The 26,176-nt window shown below is 63.3% G+C and overlaps 1 protein-coding gene across 4 annotated transcripts in view; it reads left to right on the forward strand.

The window, feature by feature from the left end:
* Positions 1–25,550, forward strand: part of LRP1 (LDL receptor related protein 1) — an 89,438-nt gene extending 63,888 nt beyond the window's left edge. For 2 of the 4 annotated variants that reach the window (XM_083814522.1, XM_083814524.1), the window contains 51 exons: positions 114–265; positions 406–530; positions 1,531–1,902; positions 3,098–3,287; positions 3,626–3,830; positions 4,018–4,210; positions 4,636–4,761; positions 4,865–4,993; positions 5,477–5,596; positions 6,261–6,374; positions 6,831–6,980; positions 7,138–7,272; positions 7,763–7,879; positions 8,108–8,236; positions 8,418–8,540; positions 8,844–8,984; positions 9,069–9,256; positions 9,493–9,676; positions 9,902–9,987; positions 10,343–10,462; positions 10,827–11,014; positions 11,212–11,417; positions 11,657–11,845; positions 12,088–12,236; positions 12,735–12,828; positions 13,255–13,371; positions 13,480–13,599; positions 14,157–14,279; positions 14,628–14,753; positions 15,002–15,118; positions 16,857–16,963; positions 17,201–17,333; positions 17,700–17,819; positions 18,256–18,378; positions 18,601–18,744; positions 18,827–18,961; positions 19,213–19,332; positions 19,602–19,873; positions 19,961–20,139; positions 20,387–20,493; positions 20,688–20,804; positions 21,196–21,372; positions 21,740–21,880; positions 21,969–22,142; positions 22,222–22,383; positions 22,575–22,749; positions 23,117–23,221; positions 23,481–23,545; positions 23,752–23,839; positions 24,020–24,164; positions 24,471–25,550. In XM_083814522.1, the coding sequence (XP_083670648.1) occupies positions 114–265; positions 406–530; positions 1,531–1,902; positions 3,098–3,287; positions 3,626–3,830; positions 4,018–4,210; positions 4,636–4,761; positions 4,865–4,993; positions 5,477–5,596; positions 6,261–6,374; positions 6,831–6,980; positions 7,138–7,272; positions 7,763–7,879; positions 8,108–8,236; positions 8,418–8,540; positions 8,844–8,984; positions 9,069–9,256; positions 9,493–9,676; positions 9,902–9,987; positions 10,343–10,462; positions 10,827–11,014; positions 11,212–11,417; positions 11,657–11,845; positions 12,088–12,236; positions 12,735–12,828; positions 13,255–13,371; positions 13,480–13,599; positions 14,157–14,279; positions 14,628–14,753; positions 15,002–15,118; positions 16,857–16,963; positions 17,201–17,333; positions 17,700–17,819; positions 18,256–18,378; positions 18,601–18,744; positions 18,827–18,961; positions 19,213–19,332; positions 19,602–19,873; positions 19,961–20,139; positions 20,387–20,493; positions 20,688–20,804; positions 21,196–21,372; positions 21,740–21,880; positions 21,969–22,142; positions 22,222–22,383; positions 22,575–22,749; positions 23,117–23,221; positions 23,481–23,545; positions 23,752–23,839; positions 24,020–24,164; positions 24,471–24,611 (7,458 nt within the window). In that variant the 3' untranslated portion in view covers positions 24,612–25,550. Of the gene's footprint in view, positions 1–113; positions 266–405; positions 531–1,530; positions 1,903–3,097; positions 3,288–3,625; positions 3,831–4,017; positions 4,211–4,635; positions 4,762–4,864; positions 4,994–5,476; positions 5,597–6,260; positions 6,375–6,830; positions 6,981–7,137; positions 7,273–7,762; positions 7,880–8,107; positions 8,237–8,417; positions 8,541–8,843; positions 8,985–9,068; positions 9,257–9,492; positions 9,677–9,901; positions 9,988–10,342; positions 10,463–10,826; positions 11,015–11,211; positions 11,418–11,656; positions 11,846–12,087; positions 12,237–12,734; positions 12,829–13,254; positions 13,372–13,479; positions 13,600–14,156; positions 14,280–14,627; positions 14,754–15,001; positions 15,119–16,856; positions 16,964–17,200; positions 17,334–17,699; positions 17,820–18,255; positions 18,379–18,600; positions 18,745–18,826; positions 18,962–19,212; positions 19,333–19,601; positions 19,874–19,960; positions 20,140–20,386; positions 20,494–20,687; positions 20,805–21,195; positions 21,373–21,739; positions 21,881–21,968; positions 22,143–22,221; positions 22,384–22,574; positions 22,750–23,116; positions 23,222–23,480; positions 23,546–23,751; positions 23,840–24,019; positions 24,165–24,470 lie in introns of those variants that run through there. The other 2 variants (XM_083814523.1, XR_014575828.1) reach the window with 2 other exon arrangements.
* Positions 25,551–26,176: the final 626 nt, after the last annotated feature.

Consider the following 26,176-nt stretch of genomic DNA (forward strand, 5'->3'; position numbering starts at 1 on the left):
AATGGTCCGGGGTGGTCTTCCAAACCCTAGGGCCTTCTGCTGGGTGTGGTGGGAGGCGTGGAGCGTGTTTTAGGGTCTGTGCGCTCGTGTTGCCGACTGGGCTGGTTCCTCAGGACGGGAAGCTGTACTGGTGCGATGCCCGGACCGACAAGATTGAGCGAATTGACCTGGAGACGGGAGAAAACCGTGAGGTCGTCCTGTCCAGCAACAACATGGACATGTTCTCGGTGTCTGTCTTTGAGGACTACATTTACTGGAGTGACAGGTACGGCTCCTGGCGGGCCCCGTGGTGCTGGGGGTGCTCTGGGCGCTGGCTTCATGAGGCAGACGAGGGGAGCTGGGGGTGCTGGGGGACAGGTTCGGAGCAGCGCCCCACGTCACTCGCTCAGCGATTCTCTTTTTTAGGACTCATGCGAACGGCTCCATTAAAAGAGGCAGCAAGGACAATGCTACTGAATCGGTGTCCCTGCGGACGGGGATCGGCGTGCAGCTCAAGGACATCAAAGTCTTCAACCGGGCCAGGCAGAAGGGTATGTCGGGGAGCTGAGCACCCTGCTGCGGCGCCGCTCAGCACCCGCTGCTGGCTGGGCTGGGTACGACGGGCGGATGCGAGGTGGGGGAAGGAAACAGACAGGCTGCTGTGTCCTCGAGAAAGAGCATGCGGAAGAAAAATGCAGTGGGCTGAGCCCTCTTCACCTGCTTCCTCTGGGAGCACGGGCAGAGGTGCAAAGCTGCCAAGTGGGAACTCGGGTGGAGTGGGAAGTCCCGCGGAGAAGGACTTGGGGGTCCTGATGGACGAGAAGCTGGACGTGAGCCGGCAGTGAGTGCTTGCAGCCCGGGAGGCCGACTGTATCCTGGGCTGCATCAACGGAGGGGCGGGCAGCAGGGAGAGGGGAGTGATTGTTCCCCTCTGCTCTTGTGAGACCCCACCTGGAGCACTGCGGGCAGGCCTGGGGCCCCCAGCACAAAAAGGATGCGGAGCTCTTGGAACGGGTCCAGAGGAAGGCCACTAAGACGATCAGAGGGCTGGAGCACCTCTCCTCTGCAGAAAGGTTGAGGGAACTGGGCTTGTTTAGCTTGGAGAAGAGAAGGCTCCGGGGAGACCTCACTGCGGCCTTCCAGTACTTGAAGGGAGCGTATAAACACGACGGGGAACGCCTGTCTGTATGTGTTGATAGTGATAGGACAAGGGGGAATGGTTTTAAACTAAGTGGTTTTAAACTATTTAAACTAAAACGGTTTTAAACTAAGACGGGGAGATTTAGGTTAGATATTAGGAGCAAGTTTTTCCCTCACAGGGTGGTGAGGCACTGGGACGGGTTGTCCAGGGAGGTTGTGGATGCCCCATCCCTGGAGGCATTCGAGGCCAGGCTGGATGCAGCTCTGGGCAGCCCGCTCTAGCGGTTGTCAACCCTGCCCGGAGCAGGGGGTTTGAAACTAGGTGATCTTCAAGGTCCTTTTCAACCCAGGCCGTTCTGTGATTCTGTGATCTCCCGCGCAGTCCTCTGAGCTCCCCTCTCTTCTGCCCAGGCACCAACATCTGTGCCCAGAACAACGGGGGCTGCCAGCAGCTCTGCCTGTTCCGGGGCGGCGGGCAGCGGACGTGCGCCTGCGCCCACGGCATGCTGTCTGAGGACGGCGTGAGCTGCCGGGACTACGACGGCTACCTGCTGTACTCGGAGCGCACCATCCTCAAGAGCATCCACCTGTCGGATGAGAACAACCTCAACGCGCCCATCAAGCCCTTCGAGGATGCAGAGCACATGAAGAACGTCATCGCCCTGGCCTTCGACTACCGTTACGGCTCCAAGGGCAGCAACCGCATCTTCTACAGCGACATCCACTTCGGCAACATCCAGCAGATCAATGACGACGGCACGGGACGCAAGACCATTGTGGAGAGTGAGTGTCCCAGGGCATCTGCCCTCAGACCCCTTTTCTGCTTCCTCCTGAACACCCTCTTACTTCACCCAAGGGTTTGTTTTCCTGTTAACGTTCCTTGGTGCTTTTGAGAGGCATTTTGAGTGACAGTTGCTAAGAGTTCAGCTGGGAAATCTTCTACTGGAGCCTCTAGAAGTGGCAGCAGCCTCTTCTGTGGTAGAGGACGTGGATGCAAGGAGCAGTTGCAGAGCTTGTTCTGGCAAGGAAAGCGTATCACGAGGCTTAGGCGTGCTTGTGGGTGTGCTGTGCTCTAGAAACAAGACACTGCAGCAAACTTGGGATCTGCTCTATGTTTGCACTTCACTTCCAAGACAGACCCATCAAGGCTGAGCAAACCTTGCCACAGCCTGGCCCTGTCTTCACCTCAAAGCCCTTGGTTTGCACTTGATTAGTTTTATTGGCTCCTACAGCTGTTGAAAAGACCGTGTCTGTTGCTCTGCATCGCTAGGGAAAACCTCCAGCAAGGGTTATAAATGTGCTCACTAATGACTGTATTTACATTTGGCACTCGAGATAGCTTTTACTACTGAGATCAGGAGAGCAGGTCCCGTCTTTTGTAGCTGGTTCATTAAGCCTTTTGTTGATCATTAATGGGGAGGAAGGATGGGTGCGCAGTTCAAGTTTATCTCGTCACCTCTGGGCCTCGGTTCTCCCGTCCCTAGAAGTGGGAGCAGACACCGTGAGTGAGTTTCTGAGCACTGCAGCATCAGATTGCAGGAAGAAGGAGACCAGAAGCAAGGCCAGCCCCTGTGGGAAAGACGAGTAGAGCCCTGGCTTGAAAGCCAAGTTGAAGTCTTTGTTTCATCATAGGTGAATGTTCCTCAGCCTTCTGACAAGGAGATGTAGCTACCTGATCTGTAGCAAAGCTCTGCTCAGGGGTCTCCTGAAGTCTTCTGGGACCTTGGTTCACTTGCATGTCCAACCACCAGCCCTATCCTGCTGAGTTCCCTCTTTATTGCCCCGCGCTGTTGCACTGGTGCAGTGCTAACAAGCAGCCAGTGCCTCTGAGAGATGTTTTGGGGTGTAATTAAAAGCAGTAAGCCCAGGCTGAGCATCGCGGTTGGCACTGGCTGCGTGGAAGGAGCCTTGCAGGAGCAAGGGGCTGGAGGCAATCCTGGGCCAGAGGCTCACCCTTGCCCATCCTCTCGCCCTGCAGACGTGGGCTCGGTGGAGGGGCTGGCGTACCACCGCGGCTGGGACACACTGTACTGGACGAGCTACACCACTTCCACCATCACCCGCCACACCGTGGATCAGAGCCGCCTGGGGGCTTTTGAGAGGGAGACGGTGATCACCATGTCGGGAGACGACCACCCGCGCGCCTTCGTGCTGGATGAGTGCCAGAAGTGAGTGGCGGCGTCGCCCCCGCCGGGTCTGTCAGCCCGAAGGGTCCAAGGGACCCAGACCCCCTCCTGCGGGACAGGCGCTGGCTCCCAGCAGAGCACATCAGACCCCAGGAAGGAAAGGCCCTGTCCCTCCCTGCACATCCCGGTACAGGGAGTACCACGCTGTCCAGCTGGCGATTGTGTCCTCGTTCATCCCCCTCCTGCCCCCTCTATGTGCGGACGATGTCCCCGTCTATCCCAAAGGCCCTGGAAACCCTTAGGCAGCAGAGGGGCGGGTTGAGCCAAACATGTGGCAGAGAGCTGAGGTTTGCAAAGGTTCCGTGTCCCTTCCCTTCCAGCCTGATGTTCTGGACCAACTGGAACGAGCAGCACCCCAGCATCATGCGTGCCACCCTGTCTGGTTCCAACGTCCTCATAATCATCGACCAGGACATACGGACACCCAACGGGCTGGCCATTGACCACAGGGCTGAGAAGATTTACTTCTCTGATGCCACGCTGGACAAAATCGAGCGCTGTGAATATGATGGCTCCCATCGCCACGTGAGTCCAGACCTGGCAGGCGTCGGGGATGAGGGTGAAGGGTGCTGGAGCAGAGCTGTTCCCCTGGCACGGGGGCATTGGGCTTCCCCCAGCGCAAACAGACGGGGACAGGCTGCGGTCGGGGCAGCGCTGGGGGCTGTCCTGTAGCCAGGGTCCCTCGTGCTCATATTTTGCCGATGTCTGGCAGGTGATCCTGAAATCGGAGCCCGTGCACCCCTTTGGCCTGGCTGTCTATGGCGATTACATCTTCTGGACAGACTGGGTGCGCAGGGCTGTGCAGCGGGCTAACAAGTACGTGGGCACTGACATGAAGCTTCTGCGCGTGGACATCCCCCAGCAGCCCATGGGCATCATCGCCGTGGCCAACGACACCGACAGCTGTAAGGACACCCCACACTGCACCCGCCACCCCGTGGCCTTGCCACCGTGCGCCCCCGTTTGCTGCCCCAGCCAGGCCTCTGCCCCCCTCCCCTGCGCTTCTCATCCCCCTGCCAAACAGCTCTGCAACTCCACCCCGTGTCCCTTCTGTCCTGTGATCGTCCCTTGTTGACCCTCATGCCCGGGGCACGTCCGTCTCCAAGCCCTGTGCAGGCTGGAGAGGGAATTTTCCCCACGTGTGCCTTTCCCAGGACATCCTCCTTGCAAGCTCTGGGGAGACTGGCTGCTCCCAAACACGTGCATCCCCCCCATAGCCCTGTTAGAAGGGCCCAAGGAGGAGCCCGCACCTTTCCTATGCCCCCGCAGGGAGGACAAGGGGAGGGGACTGCTGGGGTTGTCCCCGGCGTGACTGCTCTGTCTCTCCTAGGTGAGCTGTCCCCATGCAGGGTGAACAACAGTGGCTGTCAGGACCTCTGCCTGCTGACGCCCAAAGGACATGTCAACTGCTCCTGCCGCGGCGAGCGCGTCCTGCAGGAGGATTTCACCTGCAAAGGTGGAGGGGAGGTGGAAGCCAGCAGCTGGTGGGATGGGAAGGGGTGGAGGAAGAGGGGCCCTGCTCCTCCTGGCGGAGCTGACTCTCCTTGCGCTCCCCGCAGCCCTGAACTCCACCTGCAACATGCACGACGAGTTTGAGTGTGGCAACGGCGACTGCATTGACTTCAGCCGGACCTGCGATGGCGTGGTCCACTGCAAGGACAAGTCAGACGAGAAGCAGTCCTACTGCAGTAAGGTTCCTCCTCTTGCTGCTTTGCTCGCACACACGCACGCGCACAGGCACCCCGCTCGAGCTGTCAGCTCCACCAGGCAAAGGGTGCCGGGGCTCCTGGGTGCCGTGGATGGGCGTCTTTTCGTGTCCCTCTGGTGCTCTTCATCCCTTTTGCCCTCCCAAGGCTGGGACCAGCCAGGCTTTAAGGGCTCCAGAACTTTCTTCTGGGGGCACGGGGGACAGGTGGAGAAGGGGACACCTGGAGCCGTCCTGATGGGGTTTACAGCACCCTTATTCTGACAGCAACCCTTGCTCTGCAGCCAGAGAGGATCTCTGCTGGGCAAAGGCCAAGCTTAACGCAGTGATGTTGCCAGGACAGCGCAAGGGAATCTGTTTCCTAATCGTGCTTGTGCAGTTTCTCCTCTGCTGAAGGTCCCAAGTCGCTGACAAGCCCGGCTGCTCTGGCTCTCCCCTGGCGCTCACCATCCTTTCTCTCTCGCAGGCAGCCGCAAGTGCAAGAAGGGCTACCTGCACTGCATGAACGGGCGCTGCATCGCCAGCCGCTACTGGTGCAACGGCGTGGATGACTGCGGGGACAACTCGGACGAAGTGCCCTGCAACAGTAAGCAGGCTGCCTGGCTCCCTGCCAGGGCTCCGTCAGCTGTCTGGGACAGGGACAGAGGCGTCGGGAAGGGGTTACCTTCAGCTTGACGGGATCAGAGCAGAGCTGGGGCTTGATGGAGAGTCAAGGTCTAAATCATACTTCCACTGCACCGCTTTGTCAGACTCATTCCCTGATAGCTGGGAGGAAGAACTCCCACAAATGGCAGCGCAACACCCGGAGCTAGGTGAAAATAGCGGTTTGAGATCTGGGGAGAACACGAGGCAGAGGCGAGGTGCAGCATCACTGCTCCCCACTTCTGCACTCCTGAGAAAAGGGCACGCAAGCACGCCAAGGGCGGCATCCGTTCGGAGCTGCAGCTTTGTAGGAGCCTGGCTGCTTGCTTTAGAACTGCCTGTGGAGGTTATGCTCATCTCTGAGCCCGCCCAGGCCTGCTAGCGAAAGGCCAGCTCAGCAGACAAGTTCAGATGTGGCAGGTGGAGTTCATGAGCCAGAAGGGAGCCAGGTCTCCATCGAGAGGGGACATAGACCTGGGAGCGCAGGATCGATGGTCTGTGGCTGTGCTGGGCTGGGTGTGCGCATGCCACGCTGCCAGTGGGGTGGCTGTGCACGCTGGGTCCCCAGCCCAGCCTCATCCCCTGCGGGGGCTTCCCCCTCGTTGCAGAAACCAGCTGCGCTGCTACCGAGTTCCGCTGCCGGGATGGGACCTGCATTGGCAATTCAAGCCGCTGCAACCAGTTCATCGACTGTGAGGACGCTTCGGATGAAATGAACTGCAGTGAGTGCCCTGACCGTGTCCTGTTCTTCCTGCTGCCTCCCCAGCTCTGACCTGCTGTCGCTTCTTTGGAGATGCTTCCGCCCTCCGTGTCTGTGGGCTGGGGTGCTGGGGCCCTGTATTGCCTTGTGGTCTACGGGAATGGTGCTGAGTCGGGGCAGGAGCGAGCTCCTGATTCCTCCCCACCAGCAGAGGCTTGCCCAGGTTATTCCCTCTGCTGGGAGCCACCCTAGTCCCTGTCACTTCAGCCCACCTGCATGCTGCTCAGCCTCTCACCACCCCACAGCCGTCAGAGGAGCCTTGTGAGGTGCCAAGAGCCAGCGTTGTTCCAGCAGCTTGGGGCTCTGACCCGTGGGTCAGAGGCTGCCCTGTGCCAATGTGGGGCGCGCAGGGCTTGTGCCGGCAGCGGGAGCCGGAGCTGAGGGCCGTCAGCGGGGCTTGTGCTGTGCTTTCTTGCAGCCGCCACTGACTGCAGTGGCTACTTCAAGCTGGGGGTGAAGGGGACCACGTTCCAGAAGTGCGAACACACCTCCCTGTGCTATGCACCGAGCTGGGTGTGCGACGGAGCAAACGACTGCGGAGACTACTCAGACGAGCGCAACTGCCCTGGTGAGAGCAGCGGGGCAAGGAGTGGGGAGTGCGGGCTGGGCTCCGGCCCCAGACGTGGGTGTCGCACTGTCTCTCCAGCCAGGTGCTCCCTTTGGGGTCCCACCGGGCAGCGGGGGGCTGTGCCACCAAGCTTACGGACGTTTTCTTCCCAAACCAGGTGGGAGGGAACCCAGATGTCCAGCCAATTACTTTGCCTGCCCAAGCGGGAGGTGCATCCCCATGACTTGGACCTGTGACAAAGAGGACGACTGCGAGAATGGAGAAGACGAGACTCACTGCAGTGAGCGGCAGGGTGGGGAGAGCAAGGGACTCAGGGGCCGTTGCATGGGGTGGTTAAGAGCAGGCAGAGCACAGAGGGAGGCAGGAACCTCTCCTCTCTCCAAGATCCCTTGGCCAAGAACCAGATTCCAGATTCTTCCTCTTTGTGGTGTTATTCCACAGGCGCAGACTTTTAACCGTGACCAAAACAAATGTCCTTGCACGTTTCTTTGCTCAGCATGTGCACGTATCCATAGTCACTTCAGGGGTGCCCAGTTACAGCTCATTTGAGTGATGGTTTTTGTTCCAACCTCCCTGAACAAACCCCCAACAGTACCCAGGAACTGGGAACCCCCCCTCCAGCTCCAGAGCAGGGAATCCCACATGGGGGCACTGCCAAGTCTGGGCAAGCAGGATCGCCAGCACGAGCCCTAGCACCCAGCTGGCTCAGCCCGGCCACGTGCTGCTGCTGCGTCCGTCCTGCTGCATTGCCCCGGCTCTGAGCCCCTCCTCTCCTCTCCCAGACAAGTTCTGCTACCCCGTGCAGTTCGAGTGCAACAACCACCGCTGCATCTCCAAGCTCTGGGTGTGTGACGGGGCAGACGACTGTGGGGATGGCTCTGACGAGGACAGCCGCTGCCGTGAGTCTGCTCCAGCCCCTGCTCTGACCTCCCCGTCCCTGCCCACGATGCTGCCCCGTCCCTGCGCACTCCCACCTCTGCCGTTCCCTCTCCCACCCCTGCCCTCCTGCTCCATGATCCTCGCTGCTCTCCTGGATTCCCTACTTTGGGGCACCCTGGAACACGAGGGCGCGTAGCCCAGGAGCGCAGGCTCTCCAGCAGCTTTCTTCCCGCTTGTCCCTTCTCCAGGGCTGACAACCTGCAGCACAGGATCCTTCCAGTGCCCAGGCACCTATGTCTGCGTGCCAGAGCGCTGGCTCTGTGACGGAGACAAGGACTGTGCCGATGGAGCCGACGAGACCCTCGCTGCTGGCTGCTGTGAGTCCTCAGAGGGCTGCGTGCGTGGTGGGGCCAGGGCTGGAGCTGGGGAGGAGCACAGCTGCCTTGGGGGCTCAACCCCACCGCCTGGGGCTCAGGGAGCAGCAGGAGAGTTCGTGGTCTGCCCCTAGGGCTGCAGGGGGCGTGGGGAGCAGGGGCTGACAGCGGTGCCTCGTTGCAGTGTACAACAACACGTGTGATGAGCGGGAGTTCATGTGCGGGAACCGCCAGTGCATTCCCAAGCACTTTGTCTGCGACCACGACGACGACTGCGGCGACGGCTCGGATGAGTCTCCCGAGTGTGGTAGGTGTCACAGCGCGGAGTGGGGGGACGTGAGCAGAGGGAGCGGGCAGATGCAGTGCCGGACAGCCGCAGGAGAGCTGCCTTCTCCCCAGCTGCCCTGCAACACACCCGCCCTGGTGCTGCACGTTTTTTGGAGAGGTCCAAAGCCTCCTGCCTTGGCCTCCTCGGCCCGGTGCTGCTCTGCTGTCCCCAGGCGGGCTGAGGAGGGTTTGAGCACCCATGCCGCGGCTGCGTGGCGCCCTGCTCGCTGCTGGCCGGCTCGGGGTGGTGGGGGGCGCCTCCTGAGCCCGCTGTCACCCGCAGAGTACCCGACCTGCGGCCCCCATGAGTTTCGCTGTGCCAACGGCCGCTGCCTCAGCAACAGCCAGTGGGAGTGCGATGGCGAGTTCGACTGCCATGACCACTCGGACGAGGCGCCCAAGAACCCGCGCTGCAGCAGCCCAGGTACCTGCAGGGGCCGGGGCTGGGGGAGCGAGGCTGCCCAGCTGCTCGTGCTTACGACTGCTTTTGCCTCCCTGCCCACTGCAGAGAACAAGTGCAACGACTCCTTCTTCCTGTGCAAGAACGGGAAATGCATCCCAGAGGCGCTGCTTTGCGACAACAACAACGACTGTGTGGACGGCTCGGATGAGCTCAACTGCTTCATCAACGAGTGCCTCAACAAGAAGATGAGCGGCTGTTCCCAGGAGTGTGAGGACCTCAAGATTGGGTACAAGGTAGAGGCCCGCTGGCTGGGTTGCGCAGCTGGAGCTGGAGCGATGCCCCAGTGCTCCCTGCCTCCTCCACAGCCCTCGTAGCGTGAGCGTTGCTTCTGCCCTGCTCCGCAGTGCGCACGTGGGCACTCAGCCTGCGTCTGCGTGTGCTGTTCTGCCCGTGCCTGTCCCCACTTGCCCCTCACCTCCCAGCGTGCGGGCCCTGGCTGTGGCTAACAGCTCCTGGTTGCCTCCTGCAGTGCAGATGCCGTCCCGGGTTCCGGCTGAAGGATGACGGGAAGACGTGCATCGACATCGACGAGTGCTCCACCACCTACCCCTGCAGCCAGAAGTGCATCAACACTCTGGGCAGCTTCAAGTGCCTATGCATAGAGGGCTACAAGCTCAAACCTGACAACCCCACCAGCTGTAAAGCTGTCACAGGTGAGCGGGGTGTAGAGGCAGGGATGCTGTCGTGACAGCAGTGGGATGCTGCCAGTGCTGGAGTTGGTCGCGGGGCTCCGGAGGCGAAGCAGCTGCACCTGGCTCGTGGAGGAGAGCCAGGACACGCAGGGCATGGGGGGAGGCGGCTCCGCGTGCTGCTGAGGGCGGGTGCCTGCCCTTGTGCCGGCGGCTCGCCCCTGATGCGTCTCCTGATCCCCTGTGCAGATGAAGAGCCCTTCCTCATCTTTGCCAACCGGTACTACCTTCGGAAGCTCAACCTGGACGGCTCCAACTACACGCTGCTCAAGCAGGTGCGGAGCAGGAGGGGGGCACCAGCCCGCGGGGTTGGGGTCTGCAGCTGGGGCTTGGAGCGGGTCCAGCGCACACAAAACCTCCCAGCCCAGGAGTCTGGGCTCTTGGCTTCCCGCACTGATAGCGGGCCCTGTATAAACAACGGCTCGTGCTGTGAGTATACACAGGGTCCTGTGTAAGCAGCAGCTCTTCAGTAGCAGCCCTTTATAAGGCAGGGTCGACACAAGTCTGTGGGTGCTTTTAACTTTGCTCAGGGACTGGGAGCTGTGGCTGGGGGCTCGCTAGTCTTTCTAAAGCCCCCGACACCCCGTGCTAGCAGGTGAAATGGTTTCAGTGCTTCTCCCTTCCTCCCAGGGCCTGAACAACGCAGTGGCTCTGGATTTTGACTATCGGGAGCAGATGATCTACTGGACAGACGTCACCACGCAGGGCAGCATGATCCGCCGCATGCACATCAATGGGAGCAACGTTCAGGTGGGGGACAGAGGCAGCCCCCAGGCTGCAGCTCCCTCCCTGCTCCCTGCAGGGGCCCAGGTTGGCCGCAGGGTCACCAGGGAAGGGGACACAAGCCCTTTCATAGGGTCGCCACAGGTTCCTACAAGGTTCACACATGTTCCCACAAGGCCTCCACGGGATGTTTTGCAGCACCATCCCAATCAGATGGGCTCCGTGCCGCCCCAAAGCGGTGGGCAGGGAGGGTTTGGGGAAGAGCAGAGCGAGGAAAGGGAGTTGGGCAGGAGCCGTGCCCTGGGGAATGGAAATGTCGTGGCCATTCCTGGCCCAGGGAAGGACCTGGTTCTGCCCGTCCAGGCCCTACTTTTCCGTTTTCTCTCAACAGGTTCTTCACCGCACTGGCCTCAGTAACCCCGATGGGCTGGCAGTGGACTGGGTGGGAGGCAACCTGTACTGGTGTGACAAAGGGCGGGACACCATCGAAGTGTCCAAGCTCAACGGCGCCTACCGCACGGTGCTGGTGAACTCGGGCCTGCGCGAGCCCCGGGCGCTGGTGGTGGACGTGCAGAACGGGTGAGAGCCTCCGGGACCTTCCCCTCTACCCAGGGCTGGGGCAGGGGGCCCTTCTGCCACCTTGCTGCTGGGGCCAGGGCCTTCCCTCCGGGACACCTGGCTGCTTCTCCCTCCCCGGCACCCCCATGCCCATGCGTGGCTACTGCTCTGGCTTGCGCAGGACTCAACCTCGCTCTGCTCTTCTCTTTCCCTCCCAGTTACCTGTACTGGACAGACTGGGGTGACCACTCCCTGATTGGGAAGATTGGCATGGACGGCACCAACCGCAGCGTCATTGTTGACACCAAGATAACTTGGCCCAACGGCCTCACCCTCGACTACATCAACAGTCGGATCTATTGGGCCGATGCGCGGGAGGACTACATCGAGTTCGCCAGCCTCGACGGCTCCAACAGGCACACGGGTGAGAGCTGGGGCTCCTCCAGGCCCTCGGGGGGTCTTAGGACTGGTCCTGGGGGTGTGGAGCCAGGATTCTGGGGTGGGATCCCCACTTCCAGGAGCTCCTCCGTGCATTTGAGCAAGTGGAAGCGTTTGCTCCCTAGCAGAGCTGACCCTGCGCAGAGGCTGTGCTGCGTGGGGCTGCGGGCAGGGTGGGAGGGCTGGGGGCAGCCCCTCGCTGAGCCCACCCTCTCCCCCTTGCAGTGCTGAGCCAGGACATCCCGCACATCTTCGCCCTCACCCTCTTTGAGGATTTCATTTACTGGACTGACTGGGAGACCAAGTCCATCAACCGAGCCCACAAGACCACAGGTGCCAACAAGACCCTGCTGATCAGCACGCTGCACCGCCCCATGGACATCCACATCTACCACCCGTACCGCCAGCCCGACGGTGAGCCGCAGGCATGGGGGGGTGCGGGGGGCCCTGGCTCTGCAGAGGAGCCCGGGGCAGCAGCGCAGGAGGGCCAGGGCAGGGCACAGGGTGCAAATGGAGGCCAGGGGCCGCCAAGCTAGGAGAGTGGGGTGCAAAAAGGGATGTGCGTGGTGAGGAGGGGCTCACAGCTCGGGGGTCGTGCACCATTCGGGTCCTCCCCCTTGGTCTGACTTGCAGTTCTCTCCCTGCCATCTCCCCAGTTCCCAACCACCCCTGCAAGACCAACAACGCAGGCTGCAGCAACCTCTGCCTCCTCTCGCCGGGCGGGGGGCACAAATGTGCTTGTCCCACCAACTTCTACTTGGGCAGCGATGGCAAGACCTGTGTCTCCAACTGCACAGCCAGCCAGGTAACAACCAGCCTGCCTGTGGAGATGTCCCCATGGCAAGCGTGTGCCTGGGCTTGCGTGCACGTCGCTCTTGCGAGGTTCTATCCCGCTCCAGCAGCAGCGGCTGCTGCAGCTCCGTGCGAGCGCTGGTGCAGGCGCCGTGCATCGGGGTGGTGGCGTTGCACATGCCTTCTCCTGGCGTGGGCAACACCTCCCTCCTGTGGCACTTCCCAGCACATACAGACTGCAGCTCCTGGGGTGTCCGAGGGAGGCAGCTCTGGAGTGGCGCTGCCTGTCCGCCGTCCTCCCCAAACCCCAGAGGCTGTGGAGGGTGAACTCGGGGTGGAGGGCTTAGGACAGGCTGGGGCACCGAGATACAGGAGTGTCTGGGAAGGGACGGCAGGGAGGTCAGGGCCCTTGGCAGAGGGGGTGCCCTGGGGACAATGCCACCTGGGGTCCTCCGTTCCTGTCCGGGGTCACCATCTGAGCCGCTTTCACAAGCTTGTCCCTCTTTCGCAGTTTGTCTGCAAGAATGACAAGTGCATCCCTTTCTGGTGGAAATGCGACACCGAGGATGACTGCGGGGACCGTTCGGATGAGCCCGAGGACTGCCGTGAGTGCCGAGGGGGCTGCCTGCAGCCCACCGTGTCCCAGCTCCCTGGCTGTGCTGCCTGGCCCTTGGAGGGCATGAACAGCCCACGGCACTTCCGTGCCAGCCAGAGCAGCCGGGCTCTGCTTCCGCAGCTGGTCCTCGAAAGCCCTGCTGCTGTCCTGGCTGAGGGACAGCACTGGTGAAGGGGAAGGTTACCCTGTTAATGGAGCCTGGAGCATAATAATTCACTTTCCCTGCCTAAGATGTAGCCCGATGGGAGACAGCAGCCGGCTGCTGCTCGCTTCGCAGCCGTCAGAGCCCAGCGTCGCGCGTGCTGGTTGCTGAGTCCTTGTAAAGGGCCCCAAAGGGGAAAGAGGGGGAGGTTAAGGTTTGCCCTGAAAATGTTCCCCAGAGCAGACGTTTCACCCTGTCCTCCTCTCCCCACAGCTGAGTTCAAGTGCAGACCGGGGCAGTTCCAGTGCTCCACCGGGATCTGCACCAACCCAGCCTTCATCTGTGATGGAGACAACGACTGCCAGGACAACTCGGATGAGGCCAACTGTGGTAGGTTCCCCACCCTCCCTCGTGGTCCTCGAACCCCAGCAGGGCTGCAGCACCCCATTAGAGCAGAGGTGCTGTCTCTGCTTCTGACGGCGTGACCTCCCTTCCCAGATATCCACGTGTGTCTGCCCAGCCAGTTCAAATGCACCAACACCAACCGCTGCATCCCCGGCATTTTCCGCTGCAACGGGCAGGATAACTGCGGTGACGGCGAGGACGAGAAGGACTGCCGTAAGTGGGGAGCTGTTCAGCCTGTTAGGATGGGGAACCTACATGGGGCAGGGGTGAGGAGTGCTGCATCAGATCTGTGTCTTTGGGTATTGTCTTTACCAGCAGAGTGGCTTTCTGGGTGATGCTACCCCTGGGCACGGAGCTTTCTCCTTACCCTGCTCTGCTTAGAGTTTCTGACCACCGTCGCCCTGCAGCCCCTATTGACACTGCTGTTTCCTAGTAGAAACCAAATCCTTACCTCCCTCAGAGTGGCAAGTTCAGTATTTGCCATGGCTTTGCATTGAGCCTTCTGCACGGCGGAGGGATCTTGTTGTTTCCCTGCCTTATCTCCATGCAGCTGCTCTGTCCCGAGGAGCAGTGGAGCCCTTTGAGGCCATCGGAAGGCTTTTTTCCCCATCTCTCCTGTGCACGTGGTCACCAAGGAAGCCTGAGCGCTTTGCTTTGATCCCTAGAGCATCTGTGGGCCTCTCCGCATTGTGGGGTGGTTTCTGTGGGGCGGTGGCTGGCAGAGCCCTGCCTGCCCGCTGCCTCTCCTGACTCTGCCTCTCCCCCCGCAGCGGAGGTGACCTGCGCCCCCAACCAGTTCCAGTGTGCCATCACCAAGCGCTGCATCCCCCGCGTCTGGGTGTGTGACCGGGACAACGACTGCGTGGATGGCTCCGACGAACCCGCCAACTGCAGTAAGCAGCCTGCGGGAAGGGGGCTGGGTGGCTCCAGGCACCAGGAGCTCCGCTGCGGCCGGTCAACTGCGTGCGTCTGCCTGCGGGAGCTGGGTCCCTGCTCAGTCCCGGCAGAGCTGCAGGTGCTGCGGGCAGCGGGTGATGTGGCTCTGCCTGGATCTGTCCCATCGAGATGTTCCTCTCGGAGGACTGCATGAAAGGGTGGCGTCCTGCCCCGTCTGTACCGTGCAGGGGTGCCGCACGCGGCTCCGGGCTGCGGGGACGAGGCGTTCGGGAAGGAAATGTGACCGGGCAGTGCCGATGCCGTCTCCCCTCCCCATGTGCGTGTCATCTTGTTTCTCCCCCCAGCACAAATGACTTGTGGTGTGGATGAATTCCGGTGCAAGGACTCGGGCAGGTGCATCCCAGCGCGCTGGAAGTGTGACGGGGAGGATGACTGCGGGGACGGGTCCGATGAGCCCAAGGAGGAATGCGGTGAGCAAGGGCTGGGGCTGGGGAGACGAACCCTGAGGGTGCCTCATGTCCTTCCATCCCCGAGTGCCCCGGGTGTTGGGGACATTTTATCTGCTTGTTTTCCTAAACAGTGTGGGCGAGGCTGGGTCGGAGGGAGGCTTCTGGTGTGGCTGCCCGGCAGGGAGCAGCGCTGCCCGCCCTGCTCGTAGGCACGCCTGCTCCCGTTTGTGCACGCGGGTGATGCCGATGCCTGTCCCTGTCCCTCCCAGACGAACGCACCTGCGAGCCCTACCAGTTCCGCTGCAAGAACAACCGCTGCGTGCCGGGGCGCTGGCAGTGCGACTATGACAACGACTGCGGGGACAACTCGGATGAGGAGAGCTGCAGTACGTGCCACTCACCAGCGTTCGCTAGCCCTGGAGCGCGGTGCAGAGGGGGCGGTGCAGGTCCCCCCAGCCCTCTACCTGCGAGTGACCCGGCTGCCGCACGGGGAGGGAGCCATGGCCTGGCTGGGGGCTGGTACCTGGGGAGCCCTGGGAGCAGCCTTCTGCCCTTGGGTGGAAGCCTCCTGGCCCCACAGGTCTGGATAATTCGGTCCCGGGTGCTCCTGGCCGCACTGGGGAGAGGCCAGAAGTGGCAGCAGGTGAAAGGCACGGGGCGAAGCTCAGCACCCCCGTGGGTGGCAGCGTCCTGCTCATCGTGCGGTCACGCTCGCCTGCTGGATATCACCGTGGTGGAGCAGGGCTGGCCGTGGAGCGGCTCGGCTTTACGCCGTCACCTTGCGCCTTGGCTCCAGCTTGGCAGGCGGTGCCCGTTGAGGTGGTTTGCCGACGGCTGTGCGAACGGCCTGCCCTCGGGAGGGGAGATGTGGTCTGTCTGGAACGAGCTGGACCCAAACCACAAACCTGGCCCAGGGGTGCAGGAAGACAGACGGTTTGGAGAAGCTGTGGCTGCCCTTAATGAGCAGCCGCTTGTTAGCGGAGCTGTGCCAGCGCTGTCCTGTTGAGCAGCAGGGGACCGTGACTGTCTGTGGGGGTGACACAGTCCTTGGGGTGCTGTGGGCAGCCAGGAACCCCGTCCCTTCCCTCCAGAGCCCAGTGGGACAGCACCAGGACACCCTGGCAGACCCAGCCCCCTCTTCTGCCACCCCAGGCCACCCACATGCCCCTGTCTCCCTGAAGCCTCTAGGGTGTAATATTTTTTTTTCTTTTTTGTTGCTTTCACGTCGTGTTTTTGAGTTTGTGCCATTTCACTTCATCTTATGTTTTTCTCCATTTTCACACTGTCGTTATGGGGCGCTCAGAGGTAGGTTCCTGCCAAAATCTTTTAATCCCATGTGCAGCCTCTTTCAAATAAAATGAAGACAGTAAGTTCCAGGTGAGGGCAGAGGGGTTGGGACTGGACCAATCCAGGTGGATTTACAGAGCATCACCACCAGCACATCCCTCCACTGGCTCCGCAGGCAGGATGGGTCCAGTCCTGCTCCCTGGCACCACCGGGACCCACGCATGGCTTGTTCTTGGCCCCAAAACCCGTGCCCATCTGCCCCCCTCTACGCTGCCTGTACACCCCCTACCCCTAAATCCACTCCTGTCGGCTTCTGCTCTCCCAGCCAGCTGGGATGTCTGCCCTGACGCGTCCTGCACCACTGGGGAGGGGACAGGTCCCAAGAGCCGTCCCTGGCAGGACACCACACTGATGTCCTGCAGATCAGCTCGGTGCCAGCTGCTGGCCCAGCGGGGGGCTCTGTCCCCACTGCCCTGCGAAGCGGCCGCGCAGGCACGCGGGCTCTGCCAGGCCTGGCCAGGGCTCTGCTGCGTCCCCTCCTGCAGCAGCGCCCTGGGGGGAATGGCGCGAGGACCAGGCGCGGCAGGGAGCTGCCACAACCGGGTCTGTGTGGCCGTGGTGTTCCCCCCGTGGACCCCGTTCCCTGCAGGGAGCCCTGGGCTGGAGCTGGGCGGGGGTCTTGGCTCTGCCCCCCGACTGCGCGCCCACCCTCTCCCCGGTGCCGCGGCACCAAAGAGTTTCCCTATCGTCCCGTGCCCCCCCCGACAGTCAGCCAGGGTGCCCTGCCACCCCTGCGGCCCGTGCTCAGGGGGACTCCCCCCTCTTGTCTGTCCCCAGCACCTCGGCCCTGCTCGGAGAGCGAGTTCTCGTGCGCCAATGGCCGCTGCATCGCAGGCAGGTGGAAGTGCGACGGGGACCACGACTGCGCGGATGGCTCCGATGAGGTACGGTGCCGAGGGGGGGGCTCTCTGCCGGCACCCCCGCCACCCTGCCCGCATGTGGGAGCGGGGCCACATCCTCCAGATCTGCCTCTGCCACCGGTCCGCCTCACGTTGCGAGGCATCCCCGGTACCTGGAGAGCTGGGGGCTGAGGGCCCGCTCCGGGCTGCAGCCACGGGGCAGGAGCCTGCCGCGGTGCGGGCCGTCCCTGCTGACCGCTGTCCCCTGCCTTTCCGCTGCAGAAAGACTGCACGCCGCGCTGCGAGTTTGACCAGTTCCAGTGCAAGAACGGGCACTGCATCCCCATGCGCTGGCGCTGTGACGCTGACGCCGACTGCATGGACGGCACCGACGAGGAAGACTGCGGCACTGGAGGTAAGGGTAGTGCCGTGCCGCTTCTCCTGCCCCGTTCGCTGGCTGTGCCCCCCGCCCTGTGCCCTGTATCCCTGTGGGGTGGCCGCGCGGCCTGTGACGGGGCTGCTGTCTGCCCATGCTGCGGCTGTGGGGTTGGCAGCAGCGGTGCAGGAGCACAGCGGGCCGGCCATCGCGGCAGGGTCCTGTCAAACCCCAGATCTCCCCTGGGGTGCTGGTGCCAGCACCACTAAGCCCAGTTCCAGTGGGGCGGGGGGGTCAGACATGTACGCGGCCCCCCCAGGGTCCCCAGCTGTGCTGGCAGCAGGAGTGGCAGCACCCGGACGTTGCCGGCTGACGCGCGGCCTCCTGCCCCGTGCTCTCTTGCAGTTCGCACCTGCCCCCTGGACGAGTTCCAGTGCAACAACACGCTGTGCAAGCCCCTGGCCTGGAAATGCGACGGGGAGGACGACTGTGGGGATAACTCAGACGAAAACCCCGAGGAGTGCTGTGAGTGACGTTGCCTTGCCTCTACCCGCTCCTGGTGTGTGGCCGCCCTGGCACCCGCCGGCCGGCGAAGGGAGGCAGTGCCGGAGCTGGCTCGCTGCTGCAGGCACCCCGAGGGGCTTGGGCACCTCCCCTTGTCACCTCCAGCTGTGCCAGGAGGGCAGGGTTGGGGGGAGGCTCCGCTCCAGAGCAGCCTCGCAGAGAGCTGGGGCAGGGGGAGGACAGGGCAGAGAGGCTGAGCCTTCCCGCAGCGCGGGCCGGCAACGGATGGTTGTCTTTGCTTCGGTCTCTTTGCTTTAGTCTCTGGAGCCTGCTCGCACCTGTGGGACAGGCCACTCTGGGATCGGGCAGAGGCCGAGCGGCGGCTTGTGACAAGTGTGACAGCCTGGCTATGGCGTCTCCTTTCACCGTCACCGTTTGTTTCTGTTTGCTGGTGCAGTGAAATTCCAGTGTCCCCCCAACAGACCGTTCCGCTGCAAGAATGACCGGGTATGTCTGTGGATCGGTCGACAGTGCGACGGCATTGACAACTGTGGAGACAACACGGATGAGAAGGACTGTGGTGAGTGCGGACTGGGTTGGCTGCTGTCCTCGGGCCGGTCCTCGTAGGGCCCTGGCTTCAACCCAGGAGATTGTGTTTGCTTCACCCCTTCCTTCTTCCTAAAATCGGGAGGCGAGCGCTGGCATCCTGGGGCCCTGCCCCGGCCGCTCTCACCCCGTTGCACTTGCGGGGCCGGGTGCCCAGGGCCGCAGAGCATCACAGCCGCTGCCCGTGCTCCCGCAGAGTCCCCCACGGCCAAGCCCAAGAGCTGCAGCCAGGACAAGAACGAGTTCCTGTGTGAGAACAAAAAGTGCATCAGCGCCAACCTCCGCTGCAACTTCTTTGATGACTGCGGAGATGGCTCCGATGAGAAGTCCTGCTCCCACGGTGCGTGGGTAGCTGGGGGTGCCGAGGGGGAATGCGGGGGGAGCTGCAGGGCGGCGGGTGCTGACCGCGTCCCCCACCGCAGACCACAAGTCGTACGACTGCATGACCAACACCACCATGTGTGGAGATGAGGCCCAGTGCATCCAGTCGCAGCCCACCTCGTACTGCACGTGCCGCAGAGGCTTTCAGAAGGTGCCAGACAAGAATTCCTGTCAAGGTATTTCCACCACTTCTGGGGAGCACTTAAGGTCTGGCCATTGGGTTTACGGCTGGCTTTCACCCGTAAGATGTGCCTTTATATCCCTGGAGCGGCGGGGGTGTCAGGAACGGTGTCCTCGGGGCACTGGGGGAGAGATGGGGTCTCTGAGCCCTGCTAGCACAGCACAGCCCCCAGAGAGGGCCTGAACCTGGCCTTGCTTGGAGACGCCCTCCTGGTCCCCCCATGACCCCTACCTTCCCTCTGCCCAGATGTCAATGAGTGCCTGCGCTTCGGGACCTGCTCCCAGCTCTGCAACAACACCAAAGGCTCCCACGTCTGCAGCTGCGCCAAGAACTTCATGAAGACTGACAACATGTGCAAGGCAGAAGGTTGGGGGGGGGGAAAGGGCTTGCACAAATCCTGAGCATGTCTGCGCCTTCCAGCCCCCATTCCCTCTCCTCCTCCCCCCGTATTCTCTGCCTCTCGGGGAGAATCCATCCCATCCTTCCTCCCGGGATGCTCAGCCTGGCCCTGTCAGGGGTCTCCTGTCCATCTGTTTTTGCCCAAAGGGGTGCTGAGAGACCCAGTCCCATGCCCCAGCGTAGAGCCGGGCTGGCCCCAGGCTCCCGGTCCAGCACTAACAACTCCTCCTCTGCAGGCTCAGAGCACCAAATCCTCTACATCGCGGACGACAACAAGATCCGGAGCATGTACCCCTTCAACCCCAACTCTGCTTATGAGCCGGCCTTCCAGGGTGACGAGAACGTGCGCATCGATGCCATGGACATCTACGTCAAGGGCAACAAAATCTACTGGACCAACTGGCACACGGGCAGGATCTCGTACTGCGAGCTGCCGGCCTCCTCTGCCGCCTCCACCGCTTCCAACCGCAACCGGCGCCAGATCGACGGTGGCGTCACCCACCTGAACGTGAGCTCTGTCCGCGCGTGGCAGGAGGCACGGGGCCAGGCTGCTGGGGTCCGGCCCTGACCCCTTCCTCCTTTCTGCCCTTCCCAGATCTCTGGGCTGAAGATGCCGCGGGGTATTGCCATCGACTGGGTTGCTGGGAACATCTACTGGACGGACTCCGGGCGGGATGTCATTGAAGTGGCACAGATGAAAGGCGAGAATCGCAAGACCCTGATCTCGGGCATGATCGATGAGCCGCACGCCATCGTAGTTGACCCGCTTCGGGGGTGAGACTCGAGCCCTTTCTCACTTCCTCTCTACTCTGTCCTCGCCCCAGTCCCTTACCAATAAGTCCTCCATGGTAGGAGCTTCCTGGGCCCCATCGGTAGCCTGAGTTGTATCTGGAGTCAGCTAGCCCCTCAAGGGTGGCGTTGGGAGAAGGCTGAGGGTTTCTCCTCTGATGGGCTGTTGGACTGTTGTGCTCTTCCCCTCCTTACCCCCCTGCTGAGAGTGACCAGCCTGTGTCCTTCACAGGACCATGTACTGGTCAGACTGGGGCAACCACCCCAAGATTGAGACGGCCGCTATGGATGGGACGCTGCGCGAGACCCTGGTGCAAGACAACATCCAGTGGCCAACAGGTGAATAAAAATGGGTGCCAGGAGGGGCACGAGGGGTGGCAAAGGCCTTGGCGTACAGCAGGGGGACACAGCTGAGCCCATGGCCGGCGTGGGTAGGGCGAGAGAGCACGGAAGGGTGGTGGGTGGCTCTGCTGGCCAGCAGGGGCTTGGGGTGGGCTACGAGCTCGTCCCTCACTGGGGTGTGTGTGCACCAGGCCTGGCCGTGGACTACCACAACGAGCGGCTGTACTGGGCCGACGCCAAGCTCTCCGTCATCGGCAGCATCCGGCTCAACGGCACTGACCCCGTCGTGGCCATTGACAACAAGAAAGGTGAGCAGCGCCCCGAGGCCCCCTGGAGCAGCAGGGAAGAGGCTGATCTGGCCAGGGTCGATGTCCCTGCGTTGGGGTCCCACCAGGCTCCCTGGGGGCCCGTGACCTGGCTTGTGCTGTACTTGGGAGCAGGACAAACCCCTAGCACTGATCAGGGATGCTCAGCAAACGGTAGCGAGGGCAGATCTTCCTCACTAAATGCTCCACAGCAGGACCAGGGCCTGTTGACACTGCTGTCCCCCCCGCTGCCCCCCTCATGCAGGGTGGGAGGCCCTAGCCCAAAATCCATCCAGACTCCATCATCAGCCCTGTCTAAGGCAGCGACTGGGCAGCCGTGCTGTCAGCTCCTGAGCCACCTCTGACTGCTTGTGTCCTCCCTTTGCTTCCCCAGGGCTGAGCCATCCCTTCAGCATTGACATCTTTGAGGACTACATCTATGGTGTCACCTACATCAACAACCGCATCTTCAAGATCCACAAGTTCGGGCACAAGTCTGTCACCAACCTGACGTCGGGCCTCAATCATGCCACCGATGTTGTGCTCTACCACCAGTACAAGCAGCCGGAGGGTGCGTGTCGGGCCCGAGGCCCTTGGTCTGGGGGCAGGGTGCGGTGCCAGGAAGGACGAGGGGAGCGCCGGCAGAGGACTCGGCATTTATCGAGCAGTTTATCTGACCGGGGTGGGAGAAGGGGGGCCCCTTGGTCGGCGAAGCAGGGGGTTCACGTGGAGCTGGAGGGGAGCTACCCAGGCGCACTGGAAAGCTGTCGGTTGGTGACCTGAAGGCACGGGGAGATGGGGTGGCACAGGGCTTGGGCAGCCGTGGGGCGCCAGCGGCTGTCCTCAGGCTGCTGGCTCAGCGGGGGGTGTTTGCCAGGAGGGTGCCGGGGCAGCTCACCGCGCCTCACCCTGCGTCGTCCCTTCCGCCCTCCCCACAGTGACCAACCCTTGCGACCGTAAGAAGTGCGAGTGGCTCTGCCTGCTGAGCCCCAGCGGCCCGGTCTGCACCTGCCCCAACGGCAAGCGCCTGGACAACGGCACCTGCGTGGTCATCCCCTCGCCCACCGCCTCCGCCGTCGGTAGGTGGTCCCACGGGCCAGGAGGAGGCTGGGGGCTGCCGCCGGGTGGCATGGCACAGCCCCGCTCACCTCCTGCCCTCGCCCCCAGTGCCCACCACCGACACCTGCGACCTGGTGTGCCTGAACGGGGGCAGCTGCTTCCTCAACGCCCGCAAGCAGGCCAAGTGCCGGTGCCAGCCACGCTACAACGGCGAGAAGTGCCAGATCAACCAGTGCTGGGACTACTGCCAGAACGGGGGCATGTGCGCTGCCTCCCCGTCGGGTGAGGGCTGCTGCGGGGGCCGGGCTGGTCCTGGGTGGACGGGCCATCGGAGCGGCGCCCTGACAGCTCTTCTTCGCAGGCATGCCGACCTGTCGCTGCCCCACCGGCTTCACGGGGCCCCGGTGCAACCAGCAAGTGTGCACTGACTACTGCCTCAACAACGGCAGCTGCACGGTCAACCAGGGCAACCAGCCCAACTGCCGCTGCCCGCCCTCCTTCATCGGCGACCGCTGCCAGTACCGTGAGTGCTGCTCGCGAGGGCGGCTGGGGACAGCACCCGGGACTCGGGACCGCTGGGCGCCGCTCTCCCGGGGCCGTGGGGTGGTGGGATGCTCCATGGGCGAGCGGGGTGGCGAGCAGCCGTGCGGTCGGTCCCAGGGGGGCCAGCGTGGGGCTGCCCCCCACCCACCCCGGCCCTGCTATCCCCTGCAGGGCAGTGCTTCGACTACTGTGAGAACGAGGGTGTGTGCCAGATGACGGCCAGCGGCGCCAAGCAGTGCCGCTGCCCCCCGCAGTTCGAGGGCGCCCAGTGCCAGGAGAACAAATGCTCCCGGTGCCAGGAGGGCAAGTGCAGCATCAACAAGCAGAACGGAGAAGTGTCCTGCATGTACGTGCCAGGGCTGCTGAACTCAAAGGAGGGAGAGGGGTTGGGGGGCACGGAGACCCAAGAAGGAACTTGTGTCCTGTGGCCGGATCATCCGGGCACGGCCACGGCTGCGAGGTGCTGGTTCAGTAATTCAGGTCTGGCTGTTGAAGGGCAGCTCAGACCGGTGGGAGCCCTCCGGGTGACGGGAGGCAGTGGTGGAGGTGTCTGCCCAGGCCCGTCCTGGTGACCCAGCAGCCATGGGCATGGCACAGCACGGCCCCGCGCGGTGCCGGTGGGATGAGCCAGCAGAGTCCTGGGCGCTGTGGGGCGGGCAGAGGGCAGAGGGGAGCTTGTGGGTGCCCGCGTGCTGATCCGCTCTGCCCCGCAGCTGCCCCGATGGCAAGGTAGCGCCCAGCTGCCTGACCTGCGATGACTACTGCATGCACGGCGGGACCTGCTCCATCAGCGACAAAACGCAGCTGCCCGAGTGCCTGTAAGCAGAGCTGGGGGCTGGCGAGGGCGGTGGGGGGGGGCTATGGGGGGCTATGGGTGGGCTTCCTGGCCCCCAGGGAGGGCGAAGGATTGCTTTCTTGCCCCCTAAGCACAGGGAGCACATGACTGACAGACCCTAATCTGTGCCCCCCCCCCCTTCCATCCACCCCCCGACCCACAGGTCTGTGCCCCGCCTCCCCCCCCCCCCCCGCATGATGTCCTGCCCCCCGCTAACCCCGCTGCTCTCCCCGCGCTCTCAGGTGCCCGGTGGGGATGACTGGGACGCGCTGCGAGGATTTCATCGTCAGCGAGCAGCAGAGCAACCGTACGTACGGCATGCCCTGCCGCGGGAGGCTCAGCCCCAGCGTGGGGGTCGGGAAGAGAAGCCTGTGCCCCCCTCCCAGCCCGGGGGGCCGCTCCTTAGCCCCGTTCTCCGGGTGGGGATGGGGTGCTCCTGCTCCAGCTCTGGCCCACGGGGAGGGTGTCAGCTGCCGCACACCCTGAGCAGCACCCGCACCCCTTGTCCCGCAGGAACGGCCTCCATCATCATCCCCATCCTGCTGCTGCTGATCCTCCTCACCGTGGTGGCTTTCGTCTGGTACAAGTGGAGGATTAAGGGGTGAGCCGGGGCACTCCAGGGATCCTGGGGGAGCGTTGCTGAGCCGAGATGGAAATCCCTGTGGCAGGGCTTGAAAGCCTTGGCTGCGTGGGGCAAACAAGCAGGAGGGACTGCTGGGGGGGGGTCTAGGCCCCCTTGCTGCACCTTGCACCCTGACCCCGTGTTTCGTGTCCTCCCCAGCGCCAAGGGCTTCCAGCACCAGCGGATGACGAACGGCGCCATGAACGTGGAGATCGGGAACCCCACCTACAAGATGTACGAGGGGGAGCCCGACGACGACGTGGGGGAGCTGCTGGACGCTGACTTTGCCCTGGACCCCGACAAGGTGCGGAGCAGGGTCCGCGTGGCTCGGGGGGGCCCTTGGGTGTGCGAGGCCAGCCCGAGGTGGGGCTGAGAGGGGGCTGCCCTCTGTGCGGAGGAGACTGGGGGGCTTGGGGGGGGTTTGGGGCCGGACGGTGCCAGCCGCAGCCTTGGCGGTGCCACACCAGACAGCGCTGCTGCCGGTTCAGGCTTGCACCGAGGCCGTTGTGCCCGGCACCCCGGGGCGAGGGTCCCCTCTGGGGCCAGCTGTGCTGGGGAGGGGGTGTCTGTGCCCCCCCCCGACCTGCTCCCCCCCCCCTCCTCTCCGCAGCCCACCAACTTCACCAACCCCGTCTACGCCACGCTGTACATGGGTGCCCACAACAGCCGCAACTCGCTGGCCAGCACGGACGAGAAGCGGGAGCTGCTGTCGCGGGGCGCAGACGATGACCTGGCGGACCCCCTGGCGTAGGGGCGGCGCGGGGGGCGAGGGGCCGCTGCCGGCCTGGCACAGACACCCGTGGCGGGGGGCGGGGGGGGTGGGCAGGGGGCGGGGGGGGGAGCCGAGAGCCACTGTATAAATGTACAAATGAAGGATTATTACTTTTCTATGTGAGCAGTATTATTACCTGTATATTCCCCAGTACCTGGCCGCAGCGCCTCTCGTTGCCAGATCCGGCTTTGGTTTATTTGAAATTTCTTGACATCGGGGGCCCCCCACCCTCCCTTCCCCCGGCCCCCCCCCCCCCCCCGAGGGCCACGCCAGTGCTTCAGAGTGGGCACAGCGGGCTTGGCGCGAAGGTCGCGGGGACGGGGGACGGGGGCGGCCGAGGATGAGCTCGCGGGGCCACCGCCGCGAGGGCTGGCGGCGGACGGGGCAACCGCCGCAGGCGGCGAGGGCAGAGCGGGGCCCGCGCCCACCCCGGCTCTCGGCTCCGGTCCCCCCACACCCGCAGCCCCCCTGAGACCCCCTCCTTGCCCCCCCCCAGCCTCTGCTGACCCTACAACCCCCCCCCCCCCCCGCTGCTCCCCTTTCCCCCCTTTCTCTCCGCTGCTCCCCAGCACCCCGGCCCCTTCTGGCTCTGCCCGACTGTTACAGGGGGACGGGGACGAAGCCCCCCAGCCCCGCTGCGGCGCAGGGTCCCCCCCCTCGCTCTGGCACTGCCCCCCCCACCTCGCCTGCTCTCCAACATGCACATTTTTTAACAGGAAAAAGAGAAAAAACAAAAAAAACCAAACGAAACATGGAAATGACCTAGCTTTTATAGTAGAAATAAATAAACGCATGTGGGGGGGGGGCGGGGGGCGACCCCATCCTTTTACTGGGGGGAAATGTTTTAATAATTTTTGCTGGATTACTTTACAACTAAACAAAACAGATATTGTTATAAATAAAATTTGTAAAAACTGACGCGCAGGCTCCTGGTCGGTGGGAATGGGGGGGGGGGGGGGACCGCGGGCGCATCCCGACGGGGTCGTGGCTGCCGGGGGGGGGGGGGAAGGGGGCTCGGGTGTGCCCCCCGCCGCTTTTGGAGGGGGGTCCCCCCGCTGCTGGGGGTGTCACGGCTCCCCGAGCCCCCCCCGCGGGGCGCTGCGCCCCCCCTGCTGCCGCCAGGTGGCGCCGCCGCCCTCGGGAACGGAGCCTGGGGGGGGGGGGGAGAAATCGGGGGGGCTGCGTGCCCCCCCCCGGCGTTTGCAGCCCCCTGTGCACGCGTTGCCCCCTACCCCACCTTATCCCCCCCCCTTCCCCCCCGATCCTCGCGGATCCTTCAGCCCCCCTGTGGGGGGAGCGGAGCGGGACAGAGGCGGCCGCGGCCCCCCCCGGCCCCCCCGGCCCCCCGGCCCCCCCGGCCCCCCCCGGCTCCGCCGCTGCCTTTGAAGGCCCCGAGCCCCGCTGCGGGACCCGGCGCGGCCCGGCCCTCAGATCTATTTCCATCCCGGCTCTTTGTTCACTTATCGGTTCCTTGTATCTCCTCCAGAGGGTTTTTTTTTTTTTTCTCCCCCGTTCCCCCCCCCCCCGCTTTTTTTCTTCTTTTT

The sequence above is a fragment of the Anser anser genome, assembly GCF_964211835.1.
Source record: "Anser anser genome assembly, chromosome: 30".
NCBI lineage: Eukaryota > Metazoa > Chordata > Aves > Anseriformes > Anatidae > Anser > Anser anser.